This window comes from Schistocerca nitens, chromosome 7, assembly GCF_023898315.1.
Source record: "Schistocerca nitens isolate TAMUIC-IGC-003100 chromosome 7, iqSchNite1.1, whole genome shotgun sequence".
Lineage (NCBI taxonomy): Eukaryota > Metazoa > Arthropoda > Insecta > Orthoptera > Acrididae > Schistocerca > Schistocerca nitens.
Window position 1 is genome coordinate 488,734,512 of NC_064620.1, and position 23,218 is coordinate 488,757,729.

The 23,218-nt window shown below is 38.9% G+C and overlaps 1 protein-coding gene across 1 annotated transcript in view; it reads right to left on the reverse strand.

Moving 5' to 3' along the window:
* Positions 1-21,538, reverse strand: part of LOC126194932 (aminoacylase-1-like) — a 118,814-nt gene extending 97,276 nt beyond the window's left edge. The window contains exon 1 of the mRNA XM_049933314.1: positions 21,407-21,538. Within this exon, the coding sequence (XP_049789271.1) occupies positions 21,407-21,494 (88 nt within the window). The 5' untranslated portion in view covers positions 21,495-21,538. The remainder of the gene's footprint in view (positions 1-21,406) is intronic.
* Between the last annotated feature and the right edge of the window lie 1,680 nt (positions 21,539-23,218).

Sequence of the window (23,218 nt, forward strand, 5' to 3'; positions counted from 1 at the left end):
CGCGTGTGAAACAGTGGAATTTACTAGAGAAAGATACTAGCGTTTGTATCTTTCGATATCATCACGATGCCTTCGCATCATTTTTTGACATGGAAGACTCATTCTGTTACTGCAGTGACGTGAATCGTGTTTTTAATGGTGTGGGAATGAAACTTATATCAGCGGAACGGCGACTATTCGTTGATGACTCCAAAATTAGCCCCAAAGCGGTACTCGTACACAATCGTATTTCCTCCTGTACCATTTTCCTCGTTGTACCATTAATTTCAAGGAAACATACAGCTGTATGGAACTTTTGTTGAATTAAATTCAGTACAACAGCCACAAGTGGAAATCTGTGCTTATTTCAAAGTAATTAGGTTACTTACAAAATTGCAATTTGGGTGTGGAAACCATTGGCGTTTTCTTTGTGAATGGAATAGTAGTGAACGAGTCATTCCGACAGACAGATCTGGCCTGACGGTACACACTGCATGGGGGCTTAATTAAATGTAATGAAAATAATTTTAATTTCTGCTTTAGTAGCTGTCTGTCCGATTACGAAGTCTCGTAACGGTTGGCCCTGACTAGTATTATTACGCTATCTGACTGCATAGAACAACAACAAAGAATGAAATGGAAATTTTCATTAACACAATTAATTAATTAAGTCCCCAGCAACTATAAAAACCTACGAAACCAAAGCACAAGTGTAACTGTTCTGTGTGTGGAAGTATGACTCAACGTACGCATCTGGCACGGTTCTTCTTCAATAACACAAGAATTTATAAATATCATTTATACTGAATTAATTAAAGAAAATAAGAATACCATAATTACTCAAGAAAACCAGAATTACACTCTAATACAAGAACACAAGCCAGATGCTTTGTTGACTGAACCTGTAATGACGCATTATTTAAAACATGGAAATAATGAAAAATAAATCAAGTTTCGTTACCTTCATATATTGACCAAAATCACTCTCATAATTACAATATATCTCCACACCGACTCGCTATTACCACATCTCAACAAGAACCTTTCAGTATCACATCTCAGAAAGCACACCCTACTAGCACATCTCAACACGAACTGACCACCACGAGTCCTGGACAAGCACTGACTACTACGACATCTCAATAATCACTCTGTGCCAGTGGAGGCGGCGGAACAATGCTCTCTAGCGATCTCTGGCGCTGTGGCTCAGTGTAGCCACCTTTCATATGCCCTTCCTCCACGGCTAGAATTTGATGGTATTTTTGCCAGCATTGGTGGTGAAAATACCACCAAATTCGTCAAAAAAAATACAGACAAAAATAAAAGATAATATTAATACGTAAATATCATATAACTAGATAAAATTTTGGCTTTGCACTGACCTTTCAATAACCTATTATATAGAATACAGTAAGCAATACAAATTCTTTCATACATGTGACTTTACATAACAGTTTACACAAGTATTATGTGGTTAAACAATTCAATCAATAGCGTCAGCAATGACGAATATGTGCAGGTAAGAGTCTCATAACTTTCCACAAACAGTAATACACAAAAAAATCAGTTTATACAAATATTCACATAAACGCTTTCCATAGCCCATGAATAAGCAGTTGACAGTTCCAGCAATAGCACCCAGCAATGGTCAACAGGTGCAAAAACCAATAAGTAACATTTTTTCAATAGAAGCAGTCCATCAGTGGCACCCACAATGTTGATCAGGTGCACACAGCAACAGGTGACTTCATTTCAGTAGAAGCAATCCATCAGCGGCACCCAGCAATGTTGAGTAGGTGCAGACACCAACAAGTAACACCATTTCAGTAGAAGCAGTCCATTAGTGGCACCAGCAATGTTGATCAGGTGCACACAGCAACAGGTGACTTCATTTCAGTAGAAGCAATCCATCAGTGGCACCCAGCAATGTTGAGCAGGTGCAGACATCAACAAGTAACACCATTTCAGTAGAAGCAGTCCATTAGTGGCACCAGCAATGTTGAGCAGGTGCAGACATCAACAGGTGACATCTTTTCAGTAGAAGCAGTCCATCAGTGGCACCAGCAATGTTGAGCAGGTGCAGACATCAACAGGTGACATCTTTTCAGTAGAAACAGTCCATCAGTGGTACCCAGCAATGATGAGTAGGTACACACAGCAACAGGTCACATTTCTCAGCAGAAGCAGTTCCATAAAATACACTGTCACTGATCACACTGTTCATCAGAGTTTATAAGCAGAAATTAAACATGTCCTAGTGGCACCAATATTGTAGAAAAGGTACAAGTAACAGTCCATAATTTTTTTACAATCACTGATCACACAGTTCATCAGCAGAAATTAAACATATCCTTGTAGCACCAATCATGTAGAAAAGGTGCAAGTAACAGTCCATACTATTCACCATAACTACTGAGACAGTTCAGTCATGAGCAATAGTTTGAATGCACATACAATTTCTTTAACAAAATATAATCAATGCTCTTACACTAAACATACAAATCATAATAAACACACAAATGATATCAGTTAATTGTCACATTAACTATTACAATACACAAATACCAGTAAACCTATAACATTTATGGGTGTCAGTGCAAGCCACTACCAACAAATAAAATAATATTTAGGAGATAGGTGGGTAGGATTAGAAAAGGAAAACACACAAAACACATCCACTCATCTTTCATCCACATTAAGTACTACTGTGTAATTGAATAGTGTTAACTGTGTAAATGTAACTCTGTCCAAGATTTGATGTTCATCATGTGTACCAAGTACTAGTGGCAGCAATGTATAACAGTCAATAATAGTTAAGTCAACGTCATAGTCATCATGTCAAGACCAATGTTTGCCAAGCCAGATCAAAATGTACGGTTGCTGAACAACTGTCAGTGTACCAAGATATGCAAATGCTTCCTCTCTCAAAAAAGTATATACTGCTTAGTGATTTGACAAAGTGTGTGTGTAGACAATCTTCCTTCCACTTTAGTGTTCTAGTCTGCCATCTTCATCCTCCTTGTTCCATATAAACCCACAAAAACAATATGCTCCTCATTTACTTTACCTCTTATTCACCAAAACTCCAATAATCATACCTCTTCAATACGTTGATACATATAAACCTCAGCACCAATATCATTTACCTTACCTCTTGTCCACGAAAACTCTAATAATCATCACTTAATCTTCCTCACTTACTTTACCTTTTATCCACCAAACTCCAATCCAATAATCATACCTCTTCAATACGTTGATACATATAAACCTCAGCACCAATATCATTTTACTTCCATAACAACTCTTTCCTCTAGTCAGTCTCCTCGAACAAGTACAGACAAAATTCTAGTGCAAACTTCAATTCATCATCTCATACAATCCGAAGACACAGGGTCCACACACAACCTCTGTGTAAACCATCTGACCCAAATTTTCTACTCATTATAAATTATAAGATACATTTTAGTTCCTTGTCCATCATTAAATAAAAGAAATGCATACATGACCTCTAACAGACTTAGTTCGAATAACTCTCAGTAATTAAGTACGATTACGGAGTGTGAATGATCATAATATTTCACAGTGTGTACACCACTTCAAGAATCATAGCAGAAGCAAACATGTGGAGTATTTTTTGTGTCAAGTGTCACTTCCTATTTCAATTGCTCACCAAAATGCAGTGTAATACTGTCAATGGTCTAAACCTAGTTTTGGTCTGTCATGTCGTTAGCTTCCTTCCTATTAGCATAAATTTATACAGCTTCCATAAAACCTCAGCTCATGTGACTTCTATGACTTTCTTGTACTAATGTCGTTCGTCGAATTACTGCAGTTCATTTTCTTATCTTAAAAATATAAGGCACTGAGCGTATGCAAAACAAGCAATAGCGAGTAAATATACCAGTAGAGAACAGAATGTCAACAAGTGGATGCAGCACAATTCTTACAACGAGGCTCTGCCAAGCGAACAATCTATAATTAATACAATAGTGTGACCTAAACTCTATGTACGTACACGGTATATCAGCATTTCTATACACCAAATTAAAGAGTAGTTATGACAAAAGAACAGAAATGTGTAAATATGCAATCCATACGCACAGCAGCAAACATGCCTTACACAATAAACAGGTCATTAGCATCACATCGACATAAGCAAATAAATGTTCATATGTAATCTTAATAAGTAAACATGAAGGCGCAAGCAGATAAATCACAAAGTATAACTTACATATCTAACCACATCAGCACAATTAATCAGGTGACAATTATAATTTAAATAACTAAGCACAGCAGGCACATAATAGAAAAATATGACATCAGTGAAAATGCATAGCAGCCAAGCGATGCATAATATATACAAATAACAACCCTGTTCATTAATTAATCATTGTCAAAATCAGTTAATATGCGTAAGCACGTCGCTTCACTAGTAAATTCATAGAACATGAAATTAGCACAAAGTATGAATCACGTAATCGCGAGCAGCAAATTACGTCTAAAGTACGTACCTAAGTGGAATTATGTTACCTGAAAAATAAACTCAATTAATAGTTACCCTTTTTAGTTTATTAGTTTCATCTTCGAAATGACCTTCTTCCTGAAAATTTTCTCCAAAGCAAGTCGTCTTAACGTCGGACACGGACAGAATTTACCTGAAGGTCTTAAATACTTTATACAACCGTATCCTGAAAAATACTGAACGTTAATAACATAATTTATGAAGTCCTTATAGCTTTATACAGAATTTATTCGGAGAAATTAAACTGTGTATTTATTTACGGCTGTCATTGCATTCACACTGGGCGCTCGATCAGCTGTAGGCGCGTGACGTAAGAAGTGATTGTTTGCGGTCAACGACTGCCTTGTGCGGCGCGCCGACTTGACTGTTGCTTTGAGTACGCGCCGCCGCCAAACCACAGCGCGGTATCCTTGTACTCTCCGCATGTTTACATGTAGCTGTTAGTTTCTCTAAAGTATGTCATTCCACAAAAATGTTTCAAAATTATATCATTCCACAAAAATTTTAACGTTCGATATATGATGTATTCCTTTAGAGTGTCGAGATTTAAGAGTTTCTACTTCAACAGTGTTATCATGAATAATTTTGCGAACTCTATATGGACCGTTATAAAGCAGAAAAAATTTGCGACACAAGCCTTTTCCTTTGTGAGATAAACGATGGGACTTAATTAATACCTTTTGACCAACTGACAAGATTTTTAAACGACCAGGACGTTTCGCTGATTTCTCTCTTCTAGCAGCCGCAGACGCAATATTTCGTAGAGCCAGGTTGACAACTTCAGAATGCCGCAGTTTCCGTGAAGGCGGAAAAGGAACGATTTCAGAAATGCGATTTACCGGTGCTTTATTTTTTAATATCAGTATAGGCGGTAAAGAAGTAGAATCATTAGGAAGTTCATTCAGAATGTTTTGAAAAATATGAAGATACTGATCCCACGTTCTGTGATTCTGATGACAATAAAGACGGCACAATTTATTAATTTCCTTCATCCATCTTTCTGAAGCATTAGATTGAGGGTGAAAAAGTGAAATGAAGATTGGTTTAATTTTACGACGCCGTAGAGTACGAAGCCAAATTTTGGAGCGAAACTGTGATCCATTATCTGATATAACCTTATCAACATGACCAACTTCTTTAAGAAAATGTTTGATGAAAGCATTAGATACTGAACGAGCTGTTGCTTTTCGTAAAGGTGTAAAACACACATATTTTGATGTTAATTCCACTGCTACGAAAATATACGCAAAACCATTAGTAGAACGAACCACTGGACCGAACAAATCGACTGCAGCCATCTCCTTTAATTTCGCTGGAATGATAGGAAACAACGGTGCTCTGTGAGAAATCGTTGGAGGCTTAGCCATTTGACATAATTTGCATTTGGCAAGAACAGATCGAATACGTTTTTCCATATTACTGAAGTAGCAATTTTCTCGTAATTTATGAAAGCATTTTCTGGGACCAAAGTGCGCATAACTGAAATGTGTGTACCAAATCAATTTATTGACCCACTCATCAGGAATACAAACTAACCAAACAGAGTTTTCGACCGATTTTCGTTTAAAAAGAATATCATTGCGAACTAAATAATGCTGTCTAATCGCTACGCTTTCCTTTCTCCTCCACTTCTCCTTAATGTCCTTCCAGATTGGATCCTTGTTTTGCTCCTTAGCGATGTCCTGGAGCGAAGACGAAATAAAGTTCTCAAACGCAACACCTTGAATATACATCAAACAATAATGGTTTTCTTTGCAGTCCTCTTCAGCTCTTTGTTTCAAACCCATAGGTGCACGTGATAAAGCATCAGCAACAATATTTGAAGATCCCTGTATGTAAACAATGCTAAAATCAAATTCCTGTAGATACAACGCCCATCGTGACAATCTGCCGTGAGTTAATTTTGTTGACATAAGAAATTCCAGAGCTCGATGATCGGTGTAAACCTTAGTATGTCTGCCAAACAAAAATGTGCGAAATTTTGTGAAAGCCCATACAACAGCCAAAGCTTCAAGTTCCGTAATCGAATAATTCTTTTCGGATTTAGAGAGAACACGACTTCCAAATGCAATAGTCTTCTGTACTACAACGCCGTTTTCTTCTATCTCTTGAAATAAATGTGCACCTAGGCCTTTGTATGATGAGTCCGTCGCCAAACAAAAATCTTTAGATAGATCCGGATGTGAAAGAAGTGGAGCAGCAACTAAAGCATCACGAAGTTGTTCAAATTCTGATTGAGCTTCCTCATCCCAACACCAATTAGATTTCTTTCCAGATAGTTCACATAAACGAGGTGTGGCCAAATTGTCCAATCTAACAAAGCGTCTAAGAAAATTACAGACACCAAGGAAACTACGAACATCACGTTTTGTGGTAGGAACAGCATAATTACGAATAGCGTCTAGTTTCTCTGGATCAGGGAGAATACCTTCTGTAGAAATAATGTGACCGAGAAATTTCACCTGAGAACGACCAAATTCTGATTTTTCCAAGTTCAATGTCATGCCAACTCGTGCAAAAATACGTAATAATGAATCCAAAATTTTGTTGTGCTCACTCCAAGAACGTTTAGCAATAAGAATGTCGTCAACATAAGAAGTAATATTGTCACGAAGATAAACAGGTAAAATTTCATTTAAACTACGAATGAAAGCTGCTGAAGATACAGTAAGTCCAAACGGTAATTTCCGAAACTGGTAACAGTTACCAAAGGCTAAAAAAGCAGTATATTTTCTACAATCAGGGTGGAGTTCTATTTGCCAAAAACTTGCGCGCATATCAATCGTGGATAAAACTTTAATTCCATGGAAATGTTGAAGAAGTTCATCTAAATTTTGTGGACGGTCAGTTTCAGGAATAATAATATTATTTATTTGTCTGGAATCCAGAACCAAACGAATTGATCCATCCTTTTTAAGAACAACGTGTAATGGGCTGGTATAAGGACTGACTGCTGGCTCAACAATGCCCTGATCTAACATGGATTGAAGTTCATTCTTAACCTTGTCTCTGTAAGCCAAAGGAATAGCGTACGTTTTTCCTCGAAATGGTGTGTGTTCTTTCACTTTAAATAAATATTGTAAGCCTTGTATAGTTCCTGTGTGATGACTAAACACTGTAGCATGTGAAGTCAAAATGTGGTGCAGCTCTTCTCTTGCAACGTCATCTGGCACTTCAGCTTTCTTAACCTTTTCATTAATTAATTCTTCGCTATTAATTACATCATCCATCGCGTCTCTGTATTTATTGTCATTGTCATGAATAAACACATTGTCGTCATAATGCTCAACGAAAACATCAGAAATAAGAAACCTTAAACATTTTGTATCTGATACTGATCTTGCTAAACACTCGAAAAATTTCAAACATTTCGGCATTCCGGCAACAGTCAAATTCACACTTCCTTCTTTAAAGTTCAAAATTGCCTTATGTGCGTTAAGAAACTCCATACCTAAAATAATCTGTGTACTGAGTAATGGAACAATAATAAAATTAGCAGAAAATTCGTATCCTTGACAAATGAAATTTAGGTTGGTCTGTTGTTTAACTTCTACACCTTTTCCAGAAATCGCTCCTCGAATTGTAGTTTTAGAAATAGGTAACACAGGACAGGCAATAGTTCTTTCACATATACGAAAAACTGATTCACTAATGACGTTCAATGGGCTCCCAGAATCTAAAACTGCAGTGAACTTATTCTTACCCACACATACTTCAATAACAGGATGTAAAAATGCGTCTACATTATTTTCCTTTTCATCTAGCAAAATGTCTCTCATGTCTTCCAGGCGTACGTAGTGTAAAGTCGTAGTGTCATTACTTTCTGAACCGTCTATACTGCTGCCAGAAGCCGAAGCTGCTAGTCATTGTCGATTGTTTGCGTCACGTCTTTGATTATTGCCGACATTTCGCGGATCAATTTCTACTATTTCCACTTGTCTCTCTGAATTTCTGTCACGCGGAGGATGCCAATTAGGTCCTTCCTGTCTGTTAGATGCAAATTCTTGGTTGTGTCTGTTATTAAAATTTCTGTTTTCCTGTCTGTCTGCATAACTACTTCTTGTATAATTTCGACTGTCACTTCTGAAATTATTGTTAGACCTACTACCCTGATTATTTCTGTAGTAAGAATTTCTATTACTGTATGGATAATTTCTGTCTTGATGATACCGACTACTGTTTCCGTATGAATGATCATTCCGGTAGGAATTACCGTTATTATAATTGTCTGTGTAATTTCTGTTAGAACGTCTGTTATTGTCATAAGGCTGGTATCTATTGTCCTGTCTGTTACGTCTGTCATTCTCAAAGTTACCCAAATAACGTCCGTTCCGATCACTATCCCTTTTCTCTGAAAATGTATTGTAATTACTGCTACTGAAAAAATTACAAGAAGTCCCGTCGTCGTTGTCATACTCAAGTTCTTGTAGCAAAGTCTTAAAAGTCTCAATGTCGTCTTTACATCTTCCGGCTAAAGCAATTTGTCTTATGGATTGTGGCAGCTTAGTTAAACAAATGCGAATTAATTCAGTCGGACTGTAAGGGTTGGAAAGGAACTGATTCTTTCGAATCATGTCTTCAAAATATTCTGCTGGCGTGCGGAATTCAGACTGTTTGAAATTACGCTGCATAATAAGACTGTGTTTGACTCTGTCTTGCGTGTTTTCGGACCAATATGCCGATAGAAATGCACGATAAAAATCATTCAGATTATTACAATCTCTAATGAGTGCACGCATCCGCGTCGCCGGTTCGTTTTCTAAATATCCACACATAAATTCCAGTTTGTGACTTAGTGGCCAATTTGGTGGGAGTGCATACATAAATTGATCTAACCATGCACATGGATGTATGTCATTTTTAGAATTGCGGAAGATCTTAAATTTCCGAACAGTCAAAAAGTGTTTATAGTCAAAGTTTTCGCCTCGTGGCGACAAAGACCTACCGCGTCTGTCCCAGTTTGAATGTCGATTATTGTCAAGTTCGCGCGCCTGGCGCTCTCTTGTTGTGTCCCGTAAATGAAATAAATTACTTTCTTCAAACCCCTCTGCTATCTGTGATTCTAAATTTCTTCTGCTGTCTTTTCCTACGATTTCGCCTTCAATTTGTTTGACTTGCTTTCGTAATGCCTCAACTTCCCTTTTAACGCGTTCATTAAATTTTCCCTGATTTTCAACATGCTTATTTATGTTTTGGTACTCTTCGGTTTCTGCAAATGGTAATGGAGCTGTATCATCTGAATCTCTGTCCCCATGTAAACTAAGATTTGTCAATTTATCTGAAATCTCCTCAACTCTTTCCGATAAGTCACCTAATTGTTCTTTCTGTTTATTTACGTCTTCCGTAAGTGCCGCGACTCGGGTTTCAGTGTTGACACATTTGGTAGTTAACTGTTCATATTGTTGTGTTAGATTATTTATTCTGTCATTTGGTACGGATTCCTCGATTCTCTCAAATATCTCTTCCTTATCGTGTGCACATTGTAAATTTAACTCTGAAAATTTCTGTACTATCACGCGATCTCTCTCCTCCTGTTCTCTATCCTGTTCCCTTTGTCTAATCTCTATTGCAATTAATCTATTATTGTGAGAATTCAAAATCGGTTGTACTTCTTCTCTGATTTCTTTCTTTAATTCATCTTTCATATTTTTGAAACATGTCCCTATTCGTGAGTCTAATCGTGTTTCCATTGTTCCTATCTCAGTTTTTAATTCAGATCCTAACTGTGATCCCAGTGAGTCAAACCGTGTTTCCATTGTTTCCATCTCTGTTTTAATTGTTCCTATTTGTGAGTCTAGTGAGTCGAACCGTGATCCCAAATTTAATATTGCACTCATCAACTGCTCCGTGTTAAGTGTTTCAAAATTCTTTTCGCCCCTAACATTTCCCGCAAAACTAACTTCCTTCTGCATAGCTGTAAAGCTATCTGTGTTCGATACTATTTCAGAATCTTCTATCGTTAATCTTGTATTCTGTGAATTTCCTGATTGAGAAAAATTTTGAAATGGTTCCGGACTATTTTCCCGACTTATTAAATTGTTTTCCACTTCATTATTCATGATACTGTTGTCCTGTGTTGGCGAGTTCGCCATGTCAACAATTTCGTCATTCTCACTGTCCATCATTTTTGCCTTTTTCATCGACCGCGTAATCATTTACAGAATATACAAAACTCGTTACTATATGAAAATTGCACACAATGACACTTTATCTCCAACAATACCATTTACACGAAATGTTTCCTTCAAACACGATTAACGAACAATTGAAATAATTGCACTAAATCGTCAAACGCGTATACAAGACAACAAATCAAATTCAGAGAAAAAATACCATTATAAGAATGACAATTACCAAATCTACACATGCAAAATAGACTATAATTACTAAACTACAAATTACTACAACAATACTACTGTCTACTATTTTTACAATCAGAAGAATTCCAAGGGACGATCCGAAGCAGCGGTCGCCACGTGCATGGGGGCTTTATTAAAAATGTAATGCAAATAATTTTAATTTTTTTTTTGGTTTAGTAGCTGTCTGTCCGTTTACGAAGTCTCGTAACGGTTGGCCCTGACTAGTATTATTACGCTATCTGACTGCATAGAACAACAACAAAGAATGAAATGGAAATTTTCATTAACACAATTAATTAATTAAGTCCCCAGCAACTATAAAAACCTACGAAACCAAAGCACAAGTGTAACTGTTCTGTGTGTGGAAGTATGACTCAACGTACGCATCTGGCACGGTTCTTCTTCAATAACACAAGAATTTATAAATATCATTTATACTGAATTAATTAAAGAAAATAAGAATACCATAATTACTCAAGAAAACCAGAATTACACTCTAATACAAGAACACAAGCCAGATGCTTTGTTGACTGAACCTGTAATGACGCATTATTTAAAACATGGAAATAATGAAAAATAAATCAAGTTTCGTTACCTTCATATATTGACCAAAATCACTCTCATAATTACAATATATCTCCACACCGACTCGCTATTACCACATCTCAACAAGAACCTTTCAGTATCACATCTCAGAAAGCACACCCTACTAGCACATCTCAACACGAACTGACCACCACGAGTCCTGGACAAGCACTGACTACTACGACATCTCAATAATCACTCTGTGCCAGTGGAGGCGGCGGAACAATGCTCTCTAGCGATCTCTGGCGCTGTGGCTCAGTGTAGCCACCTTTCAACACATGGAACGTAGTTGGAGGAACGTAGCAAGCGTTCCATTGGTGAATTTGAGAGACATTTTGTGACCACCACTTCACATAAATCTTGGACTTATTAAGTCGTTCGTTGTTGCAATGGACAAAGATGGACCTAGTTTCATGTACTTATGTCAGAAATTCCCTGTGTTGAGAGAAGCCAGAGTGGAAGCAGGTGTGTTTGTTGGCCCTCAAATTACTTTATTCACGATCCTGATTTTGTCACTGCTTTGCTCCATCTTGAACTGGACTGCTGGAATTCTTTCATAAAAATGTGTTCTGATTTCTTTGGAAACAAGAGAGAAGATAATGGAGGTGTGTTAGTCAACGAACTACTACAGTCTACCGTAATTCGTTGAAAGGGCTCATTCTTAACTCACATTTGTATTCCTTCTTGCTAGTGCCCTTGGACAAGTCTCCAATGAACTAGAAGTAAGATTTCATCCGACCATATCTACATTGGAGCATCGCTATCAAGGGCAATGTGCAACAATTATGATGACTCACTGCTGTGGGACACTACTGCAAGATAGTAGTGCCACAAATAAGAGGCGCAGAAAACCTCCAAAAAAATTTAGGTATTCGTGAAAACATATTTCATTTGCAGTTCACGCTCTCTATGCTTTTTTAGCATTTACAGACGAAATCATATAGCTTAAGAAACACAAAACCTGAATATAATTAGTGATTAATGCAATTTACACAAAAACTGTGGGTGCTGAGGAAAAACTAATGCCAGATTCGTGTTCATGTAAGGATAACCTATTTTGGCGCTCGCGAAATTTTACAAAGTTGAATTTTGTAGACCAGTGTTATGTCGTGGCTTCATGGTTGTCATTAAACTATGACGTTAATATGAGCATGGTGCTGAGTTCTGCTTCTGGAGGTCTGCTGTTTGGACTCACCAAACCTCTATTAGTCACAGGCCAAATGATTCTAATTGTTTATTACTAGCAACAGTTCCCTAAACATTCGCACAAGCTGTAATTACAATTGAGGGAAATATTCAAAATGGCTCTGAGCACTATGGGACTCAACTTCTGAGGTCATTAGTCCCCTAGAACTTAGAACTAGTTAAACCTAACTAACCTAAGGACAGCACACACATCCATGTCCGAGGCAGGATTCGAGCCTGCGACCGTAGCGGTCTCGCGGTTCCAGACTGCAGCGCCTAGAACCGCACGGCCACTTCGGCCGGCAGGGAAATATTCAGGTCACTTATTTAAGCCGGTCGCCGTCTGGCGTATTATGAAATAAAATCTCTTGAATTTTTTGTATGAACATTGACGTCAGTTTTATTGTGGCTACTGACAAATCTTAGAAGGTCGTCTGTAGGATTAGGCCTCATCATTCGAGCCTGGCCGAAGCCTAAGTGAAGGAAGGCCGGCAACTGCCTCCAATGACGTCATGGCCTGCGTGCTATGCGCAGACGGAGGCGCGACGGCATTGTAACGGTTCACAGCATGAAACTTCCTGGCACACTGTGTGCCGGACAGAGACTCGAACTCGGGACCTGTGTCTTTCCCGAGTGCGAGTCTCGGTCCGGCATGCACTTTTGATTAGCGAGGAAGTGTAACACCAGCGCACACTTCGCTGCTACATGAAAATCTCATTCCAGTTCACAGCACCATCTAGAGTTTGAACATTTGATGCTAACGTGTAAACCGTCACACTTCGTACATTTCACGCAGATTAAACAGTAGCTGTAAAGATCATATAAAGGGGAACTGAAATTATAACCACTTTTACTCGTATCTATGCAGCTTAGCTCAAAGACCATTACTTAAGTGTTTGCTTCTGTTTAGCGCTTTTGTGAAACATGCAATCCTGGATCTTGATGTAATGTCAAAAATACCTTTTTTTTCGCATGGCAGAGGAAAGCAGACATTCACGACGAAAAAGTAAAAACGAAACCATACGCCACTACACATAAATCTGCATTTATTTGGAAAATTCAAGTAACTTACTTCTGCTGTTAGTTACAGGGATGTTATTCCTTATTTTAGAATAATTATTTGAGAGAATATTCCCCAAAATGGATCATGTTTTTTAAATGATTTCCTTAAAATCTTTACCACAAGTGCACGTCTCTGAAAAGCAATAAGTCAACTAGCATTTCCAGAAGTTGTTTGAAAACTTCCCTATGATATGTGCTGCTTAGAGACAAACATTCAAATTCATCAGATATAAGGGTACCTTACAGCTATCCACAAATATTTCTCTACTGAAATCTCTTAAAATTACTATAGAACGTAAAAGAAATGGAATTTCTTTGACGCAATGTCTACAAAATAATACGAAATCCTTGGTAATCTTACACGAAGAGTCACTTAAACCTAGTTCATTTATTCTACTTGTAAAAGTATTATAGTTCGTAATCGCATCCTGCACACACATTACACTGAAATTTCGTTTCTTTCGACACAAAATCTTGTTTGCTCTTTCCTCTGGAGATTTTCTCTCAGCAGATAGATCAACAGGCATATAGGACGGTTGTCCAGGAAACAAAGAAGGAAAAGCATACGGTGCCGATTTCAGCGGGCCGCAGTGGCCGAGCTATTCTAGGCGCTTCAGTCCGGAACCGCGCGACTGCTGCGGTCGCAGGTTCGAATCCTGCCTCGGGCATGGATGTGTGTGATGTCCTCAGGTTAGTTAGGTTTACGTAGTTGTAGGTTCTAGGGAACTGATGACCTTCGATTTTAAGTCCCATAGTGCTCAGAGCCATTTGAAGCATTTTTTTTTTTTTTTTTTTTTTTTTTTGTCGTACGAACTGTTGGCACAGAAACATCTGCTCTCCTCATTCTATCTTCAAATTCTCATCGAAATGCTTAGGATAACCATAGGTTTCTTCTCATGTGTGAAATTCGCGCAATGAGTTGTTCACAACCACTTAGCGCGATTGTCTGCGTCTTTTCGAAAAGAAAATATTGGAATATATTTTCCTTATTCGGCAGTTAGTTTACAGTACAACCGGGTACATAGGAAATATGTTCCATTTCAAACATCTACTAAATGTAACCAATATATATATATATATATATATATATATATATATATATATATATATATATATATATATATATGCTGGTTACTTTTTGTGGATGTTAACTTAGCAAGAAAAACATGACACTCAGGATTACGCAAAGACTGTTTGTGCTTACCTACTTCACTGTGGACTGTTTCCTAATATGAAAGCATACTAGTCTTGAAACAAATTCAGTTCAAGAAAAACCCACGTGCGGATGATGGTCCTGACACTATTGCTAAAAGCTTACTGAACGCGTGAATTCAGCACCGGATGCGTAAGTGCCTACCCCACAGATCGGCACATAGCGTGGCCGACGAGAAAGAAATTCCGCGGCGCGTACAACACAGCAGTTGAGACTGCAGGTCTAGGTGTGCAACCAGCTGTCACCGGAGGGGAGCGAGTAATTGTTTCAGAAGAGTTTAATACTTCTTGACTGGTTATTTGAAAGCACGAAAGTTCTCGATAGTGCACGCCAAAATTAAGACGTTTAGTGGGTACCTTTTCAATGACATATTGATTTACCGTGGGCCCTGCACGGAGCTGAGTGGTCGCGAAGTGTGATGGACAAGGCGACTAGTGTGATGTCACAAGTCTGTGGTAAGACCCATGTATCTCGTTGGCCCCGGCACTCAGATCGTGACGTCACGCGGACTATCTGTCAGTTGTCGCAGGCTCCATATCTCGTAGGACACGGCCTGGCCATTTTACGTCACGCCCCTCTCTGGGCAACCTACTAACGTTGTAGTGCTTTGTGTGGTAATTTGTCTGCAGTTGTGTTAGAGATTTCGGTAGAGCCCTGTCTGGTGTCGCCGGTTGTTAACTTGCCTTGCCGCGCGAGCCCGACCGTTGTTCCCTAGCAGTGGCGTGGGCGTCCTATCTGAGTTTGAAACGTCCCCTTTAAACAATTATACAAGACTGTGCTTAAACTGACACACAATATTTTTCGCGCAACGCAATCTGACTTTCAAAATTTCTACAAAAGAATGGCCCTGACTAACATTAACCTATACCTTTCACAAATCACTTACCTCACAAAAATCTTCGCTACTCAAGCTACTGCAATACAGCAAGCGCCACTATTGCCAGCTAAATAAGATTCAAACTACTGAAGGCACTAACTACTGATAGGCATAGTTAGCAAATGAAATATTTTAATAGAGAACAAACAATGTATTTACCTTAATAATGTTGAAAACTCATAATATACATAACAGATCATTGTATATCTTACAAATTTCCAAACTCCGCCATCTCTCTCCCCACATCCACCACTGCTGCCGGCTCACCTCCAACTGCGCAACGCTACGCGCTGTTCACAGCCAGCTGCCTAACACTACAATGGCGGACAACAATGCAAACTGCCCACAGACTGCACACAGCACAGCCAGTGATTTTCATATAGAGCGCTACGTGGCGTTACCAATAAGAAAACATAAACAGCCTACTTACAAGTTTGTCACTGTGGCTTCATACAGAGGCTTGGCCAACTAAGCAGTTTGCTTAAACATTCTGTTGTTCTATCTTAAGTAATGCTTTTGAATTTAATCATGGATGTTTCACACTTCATTCAGTTTTTTAAGAGTTTTTGTTGCCTGTAGATAGTAACTAATTCAAACCAAAGTTTTAAAATTCTCAATTTTTTACTTTTACTTTTGTTAACTCAATTAAATTAAGACCTTTCAATAATTTTAAATTTCAAGTAGAAGCTCCTAGCACATATGAAAAATAATCCAAACACTTGCAGTTAGATTTTCTTGAAATAATTCGTTACTGTCACATTACTGACTCACTACGCTGCGGTGGTTTAACATCTTTTCACATTTTACTGTATGTTTTGCCGGCCGGTGTGGCCGTGCGGTTCTAGGCGCTTGTCTGGAAGCGAGTGACCGCTACGGTCGCAGGTTCGAATACTGCCTCGGGCATGGATGTGTGTGATGACCTTACGTTAGTTACGTTTAAGTAGTTCTAAGTTCTAGGCGACTGATGACCACAGATGTTAAGTCCCATAGTGCTCAGAGCCATTAAACCATTTGAACTGTATGTTTTATTAAATAATGTGTCTAATTTGTTTCAGGTGTGAATAATGCTGATGTTACCCGCTTGGGTCTCCCATTCCACCCCACAGCCGAGTGTGATGAATACTAATGCGGTTCGTTAAAAGAATGCAATGCGTCTTCAAATATGACTCCAAAAAGGCAACCACGGCAACTAATCGGGCGATGTTGAAACAGTCAGCGAAGATGTAAGCGCAACTTCTGTAAACCTGAGCACAGTACTAGTTTTTAGTAGTGCTGGTTTGAAGACGTTGACCACATCACTCGTGATTTTGTTTCAGTACATATGCTGACCAGTTACCTAATGCTCCATGGTATGGTGAATATGACCGCACATCGGTTGCACTATTTTCCTTTTATGCGATAAATATCAGAGTTAATGGCGTCAACGCACACAGTTAAAGAACGCGATACTGGAAGAAAAGAAAAGTAAATACGGGCTCTAAAAAGCATACCTGAAGAGCTATGGACAGTTCTTCATCTTTGATACTGTGAACAAATTTCTTCTACGGAATAAGTGCTCGCACCGGTAGCACCTCAGGTTTGTATTTTAGAGCCCATGTGTACTGGATATTATTTTCCTTGTTTTGCTCCACACTACCATCTATCAAAATATGTAAATCAGAAAGATTGCCGCAGAAATATTTGTTTGACACAACCAAAGATGAAGAAATGGCTACAGCTCTTGAGACGTGCATTTTGTAGCCCACATTTAGTAGATTTCTTTGCTTATCGTACCGTATACTTTCAACTGTACGCGTCTACGAGATTAAGTATGATACCCATCTACATCTCCATCTACATGGATACTCTGCAAATCACATTTAAGTACCTGGAAGGAGTGTTCATCGAACCACCTTCACATTTCTCTATTATTCCAGTCTCGTACAGCGCGCGGGAAGAATGAACACCTATAGCTTTCCGTACGAGGTTTGATTTCCCTTATTTTTTCGTGGTGATCGTTCCTCCCTATGTACGTCGGTGTCAACAAAATATTTTCGCATTCGGAGGAGGAAGTTGGTGATTGGAATTTCGTGATAAGATTCCGTCGCAACGAAAAACGCTTTTCTTTTAATGATGTCCATCCCAAATCCTGTATCAATTCTGTGATACTCTCTCCCACATTTCGCGATAATACAAAACGTTCTGCCTTTCTTTGAACTTTTTCGACGTACTCAGACCTATCTGGTAAGGATCCCACACCGCGCAACAGTATTCTAAAAAAGGACGGACAAGCGTAGTGTAGGCAGTCTCCTTAGTAGGCCTGTTACATTTTCTAAGTGCCCTGCCAATGAAACGCAGTCTTTGGTTAGCCTTCCCCACAACATTTTCTATGTGTTCCTTCCAATTTAAGTTGTTCGTAACTGTAATACCTAGGTATTTACTTGAATTTACGGCTTTTAGATTAGACTGATTTATCGTGTAACCGAAGTTCAACGCTTTCCTTTTAGCACTCATGTGGATGACCTCACACTTTTCGTTATTTAAGGTCAGCTGCCACTTTTCGCACCATTCCGATATTTGTTCTAAATCGTTTTGCAGTTTGTTTTGATCTTCTGATGACTTTATTAGTCGATAAACGACAGCGTCATCTGCAGACAACCGAAGACGGCTGCTCACATTGTCTCCCAAATCGTTTATATAGATAAGGAACAGCAAAGGGCCTATAACACTAGCTTGGGGAATGCCAGAAATCACTTCTGTTTTACTCGATGACTTTCCGTCAGTTACAACGAACTGTGACCTCTCTGACAGGAAATCACAGATCCAGTCACATAACTGAGACGATATTCCATAAGCACGCAGCTTCACTACGAGCCACTTGTGTGGTACAGTGTAAAAAGCCTTTCGGAAACCCCGGAATACGGAATCGATCTGAAATCCCTTGTCAATAGCACTCAGCACTTCATGTGAATAAAGAAGCAGTTGTGTTTCACAAGAACGATGTTTTCTAAACCCATGTTGACTGTGTGTCAATAGACCGTTTACTTCGTGGTAATTCATTACGTTCGAACACAATATATGTTGTAAAATCCTGCTGCATATCGACGTTAACGATATGGGCCTGTAATTTAGTGGATTACTCCTACTACCTTTGTTGAATATTGGTATGACCTGTGTAACTTTCCAGTCTTTGGGTACGGATATTTCGTCGAGCGAACGGTTGTATATGATTGTTAAGTATGGAGCTAATGCATCAGCATACTCCGAAAGGAACCTAATTGGTATACAGTCTGAACCAAAAGACTTGCTTTTATTAAGTGATTTAAGTCGCTTCACTACTCTGAGGATATTTACTTCTACGTTACTCATGTTGGCAGCTGTTCTCGATTCGAATTCTGGAATATTTACTTCGTCTTATTTTGTGAAGGCATTTCGGAAGACTGTGTTTAGTAACTTAGCTTTGGCAGCAATGTCTTCGATAGTATCTCCATTGCTATCGAGCAGAGAAGGCATTGATTTATTCTTGCCGTTAACATACTTCACATACGACCAGAATCTTTTAGGATTTTCTGCCAGGTTTCGAGACAAAGTTTCGTTGTGCAAACTGTTATAAGCATCTCCCATTGAAGTCCGCGCTAAATTTCGAGCTTCTGTAAAAGGTCGCCAATCTTGGCGATTTTTCGTCTGTTTAAATTTGGCACGTTTGTTTCGTTGTTTCTGCAACAGTGTTCTACACCGTTTCGTGTACCAAGGAGGATCAGCTCCGTCGTTTGTTAATTTATTTGGTATAAATCTCCCAGTTGCTGCCGATACTATTTCTTTGAATTTAAGCCACATCTGGTCTACATTTAGGCCTATATTATTAATTTGGAATGAGTGGAGATTGTCTCTCAGGAAGACTTCAAGTGAATTTTTATCTGTTTTTTTTGAATAGGTATATTTTTCACTTACTTTTCGAGGATTTGGGGATTTTAATATTCAACCTTGCTACGTCAGCCCTGCGTTCACTAATCCCTGAATCGGTTTAGATGTTCGTTATTAAATCAGGATTGGTTCAAATGGCTCTGAGCACTATGGGACTTAACATCTGAGGTCATCAGTCCCCTAGAACTTAGAACTACTTAACCTAACTAACCTAAGGACATCACACACATCCATGCCCGAGGCAGGATTCGAACCTGCGACCGTAGCGGTCGCGCGGTTCCAGACTGAAGCGCCTAGAACCGCTCAGCCACACCGGCCGGCAACTCAGGATTATTTGTTGCTAAGAGGTCAAGTGTGTTTTCACAACCGTTTACTATTCGCGTGGGCTCATGAACTAATTGCTCGAGATAATTTTCAGAGAATGCGTTTAGCACAATTTCGGATGATATTTTATGCGTATCTCCGGAATTAAACATGTATTTTCGCCAACATATCGAGGGAAAATTAAAGTCACCGCCAACTATTATCGTATGTGTCGGGTACGTGTAGAACATGACACATATGGATGATATTAACCCATTCGATGGGAAAATTGCACGCTGACCTCTTTACACTGCTGTGTAGTTCGTGAGATGTAAAATATTGTGTAAAGTTACTTCGTAATACCGAGCAAAATTCGCTAATTGACTACGATATCAACGGTTTCTTTCAAATACAAAACGTCATCAACAGCAAAAAATCCTTTCACAAAGTTTAATGCAACTGTGAGCCAAAGCATAACAAGATGAAATTTCAAAATTAAAAAGTATTTTATTTCCCATAACGAACTATGAAACGTCCCCTTAAAAAAATTATGAATGGCTGTGCTGGACAACTTCTACGTTATTTGATTTTCAAACTGCTGAGCAAAACTGAACGTCCTCAGACATTTCTCTCTTTACTTATTCTGATCATCATTAAACTGACACACAATATTTTTAGCGCAACGCAATCTGACTTTCAAAAATCCCTACAAACGAATGGCCCTGACTAACAGAACCTACATGCTTCACAAAAATCTTCGTTACTCAAACTATTGCAATACAGCGAGCGCCAATACTGCCAGCTGAATAAAAGATTATAACTAGTGAAGGCACTAACTACTGATAGGCGTAGTTAGGAAATGAAAGATTTTGATAGAGAACAAACAATGTATTTACCTTAATAATGTTCAAAAGTCATCACATATATATCTATCAATTCATGACATCCTTCTTTACAAATTTCCTTTTTCTGGCGGACACACGTCCAGCTAGTCCTCTCAAAACTCTGGCATCTCTCTCTCCGCATCCACCACTGCTGGTGGCTCACCTCCAACTGCAGAACGATACGTGCTGTTCACATCCAACTGCCCAACACTACAATAGCGAATATTCCAACAATGCCAACCAACCACAGACTGCACACAGCACGGTCAGTGGTTTTCATACAGAGCGCTACGTGGCGTTACCAACATAAAAACCTAAACAGCCTACTTACAATTGTAGTGTGCAAATTTTTGATTAGTACCCTAAAAGAGTGCACGACCAACTGTGAGGACAGTTATTTTTTAGTTTGTAAAAGCGTTTTAACTATTCTTCAGGGTTTCAGGACACTTAGAGAGACAGACACTGCATCGTTATTTACAGTTCGTCTGGAGGTGAATGTCGGTAATCGAAGTATAGTGAACTCAAGTGTCTTACCGTAGTCTGGATTAGGGTGGTCACTGCGAATCCGCAGGTATCTTCTGAAGGTCTGAACGGCAAGGTCGTCCAACTGCTTATTGTCCATGTCTTCTCGCCTTGGAGTCTACTAATTGCACAAACGAACAGCACGCTGTGAGTGTTGGAAGCTTCAGCGCAGTATCAGGCACTTTGTCCTTGCTGATAAGCGCGGCCTTTGCATAATGAACGGCTCGAATACACCCGCTGAACTCTGAGCACGCTGTATGTTTCATTTCTGAGTGGACGTCAGAGCCATCACTTCTCCGCTTCCACTGATCTGCGTTAGTTCTGACATACAGGGGAAACCAAAATAGAAAATGTACGGGAGGCTATAATATCTCTTTCATTGTAGCTCTCTAGTCCTCCTAAAGGTGTATCTCCTCCTCATAGTATGGCAATTGTCAACCATGAATTACCACTCAAAACCTCTGTAGTTGTGCAAGAAAAATTAATCTTACATCCTACAAAGGTAATCGGTCCTCCAAGTAGTTGCTGCTGTCCTGTAGGCTTCGGTGTAATATCAAACGTATCAACATTCTTCTAAACTGGTAGTCGATAGATAGATTTGTCATTTATGTAAGGAAACAACTGATTTTTCTTTTGCAATAATCGGGATGATCATGGATTGAAGAAATTAGTAAATTTTTTTAAATTGAAATGAATGGTTGTTAAAAGTCACTTTTTATAACAAAGATTATTATTAGGAGATTTTTAAAACATTTACATGGGACTTGAGATAACAATACTACATATGCGCGAGGCTGCTTTTTTACCTTATACAATAATGCTCAGGCTCCGGCATCGCTGCACCACGACCGGCCCAGCCAACACGATACACCAGATCAGACTGCTCGCTAGCAACAACATACTGCTACAGCTACACAGTTCCTACTGCAGTCAACACTGCTCTCTGGTCTGAGATTCTCTTATACCCTACATATCGCAGGCAGCGCGTGAGCAATACATCGAAATTACATCTGCTCGGACCTCTTACAATGTCTTTTACAAAATTTCGTCTAGTGCGTGTTTTCAGTTGACTCACACAAAGGCAGTTCGGCAACAATATAATCACAGGTTCTACATTCAGTACCCTTTAGCTGTGAAGCTCACGTAGTGCTGACTTCATTGCCTAATCCAAAGAAGAAGAATTTTATTTTCTAAATCTCAGCTTTGCAATAAAAGTCTACGGTGCAGGGAGAGAGATATTAATACACGCACGTGATGAAAGAAACTACCGCCGATGAAGGCGATTTTGGTCAGCTACGAGAATGAGAGATAGAGCAAGGAGAGGAGTGGAATGTATTTTGTTTTAATTTTGGGGACGGAGTACATCTGAAGAGAAGAAAAGCGATGATGGTAATATACCGAGAAGTATGATGCGACATAGCTCATCGATAAGAACAGGGTAAACGTTTAAAGGCGAAATACATCTTTGAAAGTGGAATGGTAAAAACGACTGTACTCCCGTTTCAGTGTTAGTATTACATAAGCGCATGTGTTTTACATAAGACCTGCTGTATTTGCTGTATCTACAACTACATCTACCAAATTATTCTGCTATTCACAATCAAGTACCTGGCAGAGGGGTCATCAAACCATCTTTAGGCTACATCTCTACACTTCCACTCTCGAAGAGCACGCGGGAAAAACGAACACTTAAATCTTTCCGTATGAGCTTTGATTTTTATTATTTTATTATGTTAGTCACTTGCACTTATGTAGGTGGGTACCAACAAATTATATTAACTCTCTGAGGGGAAAGTTGGTGATTACAATTTCATGAGAATGTCC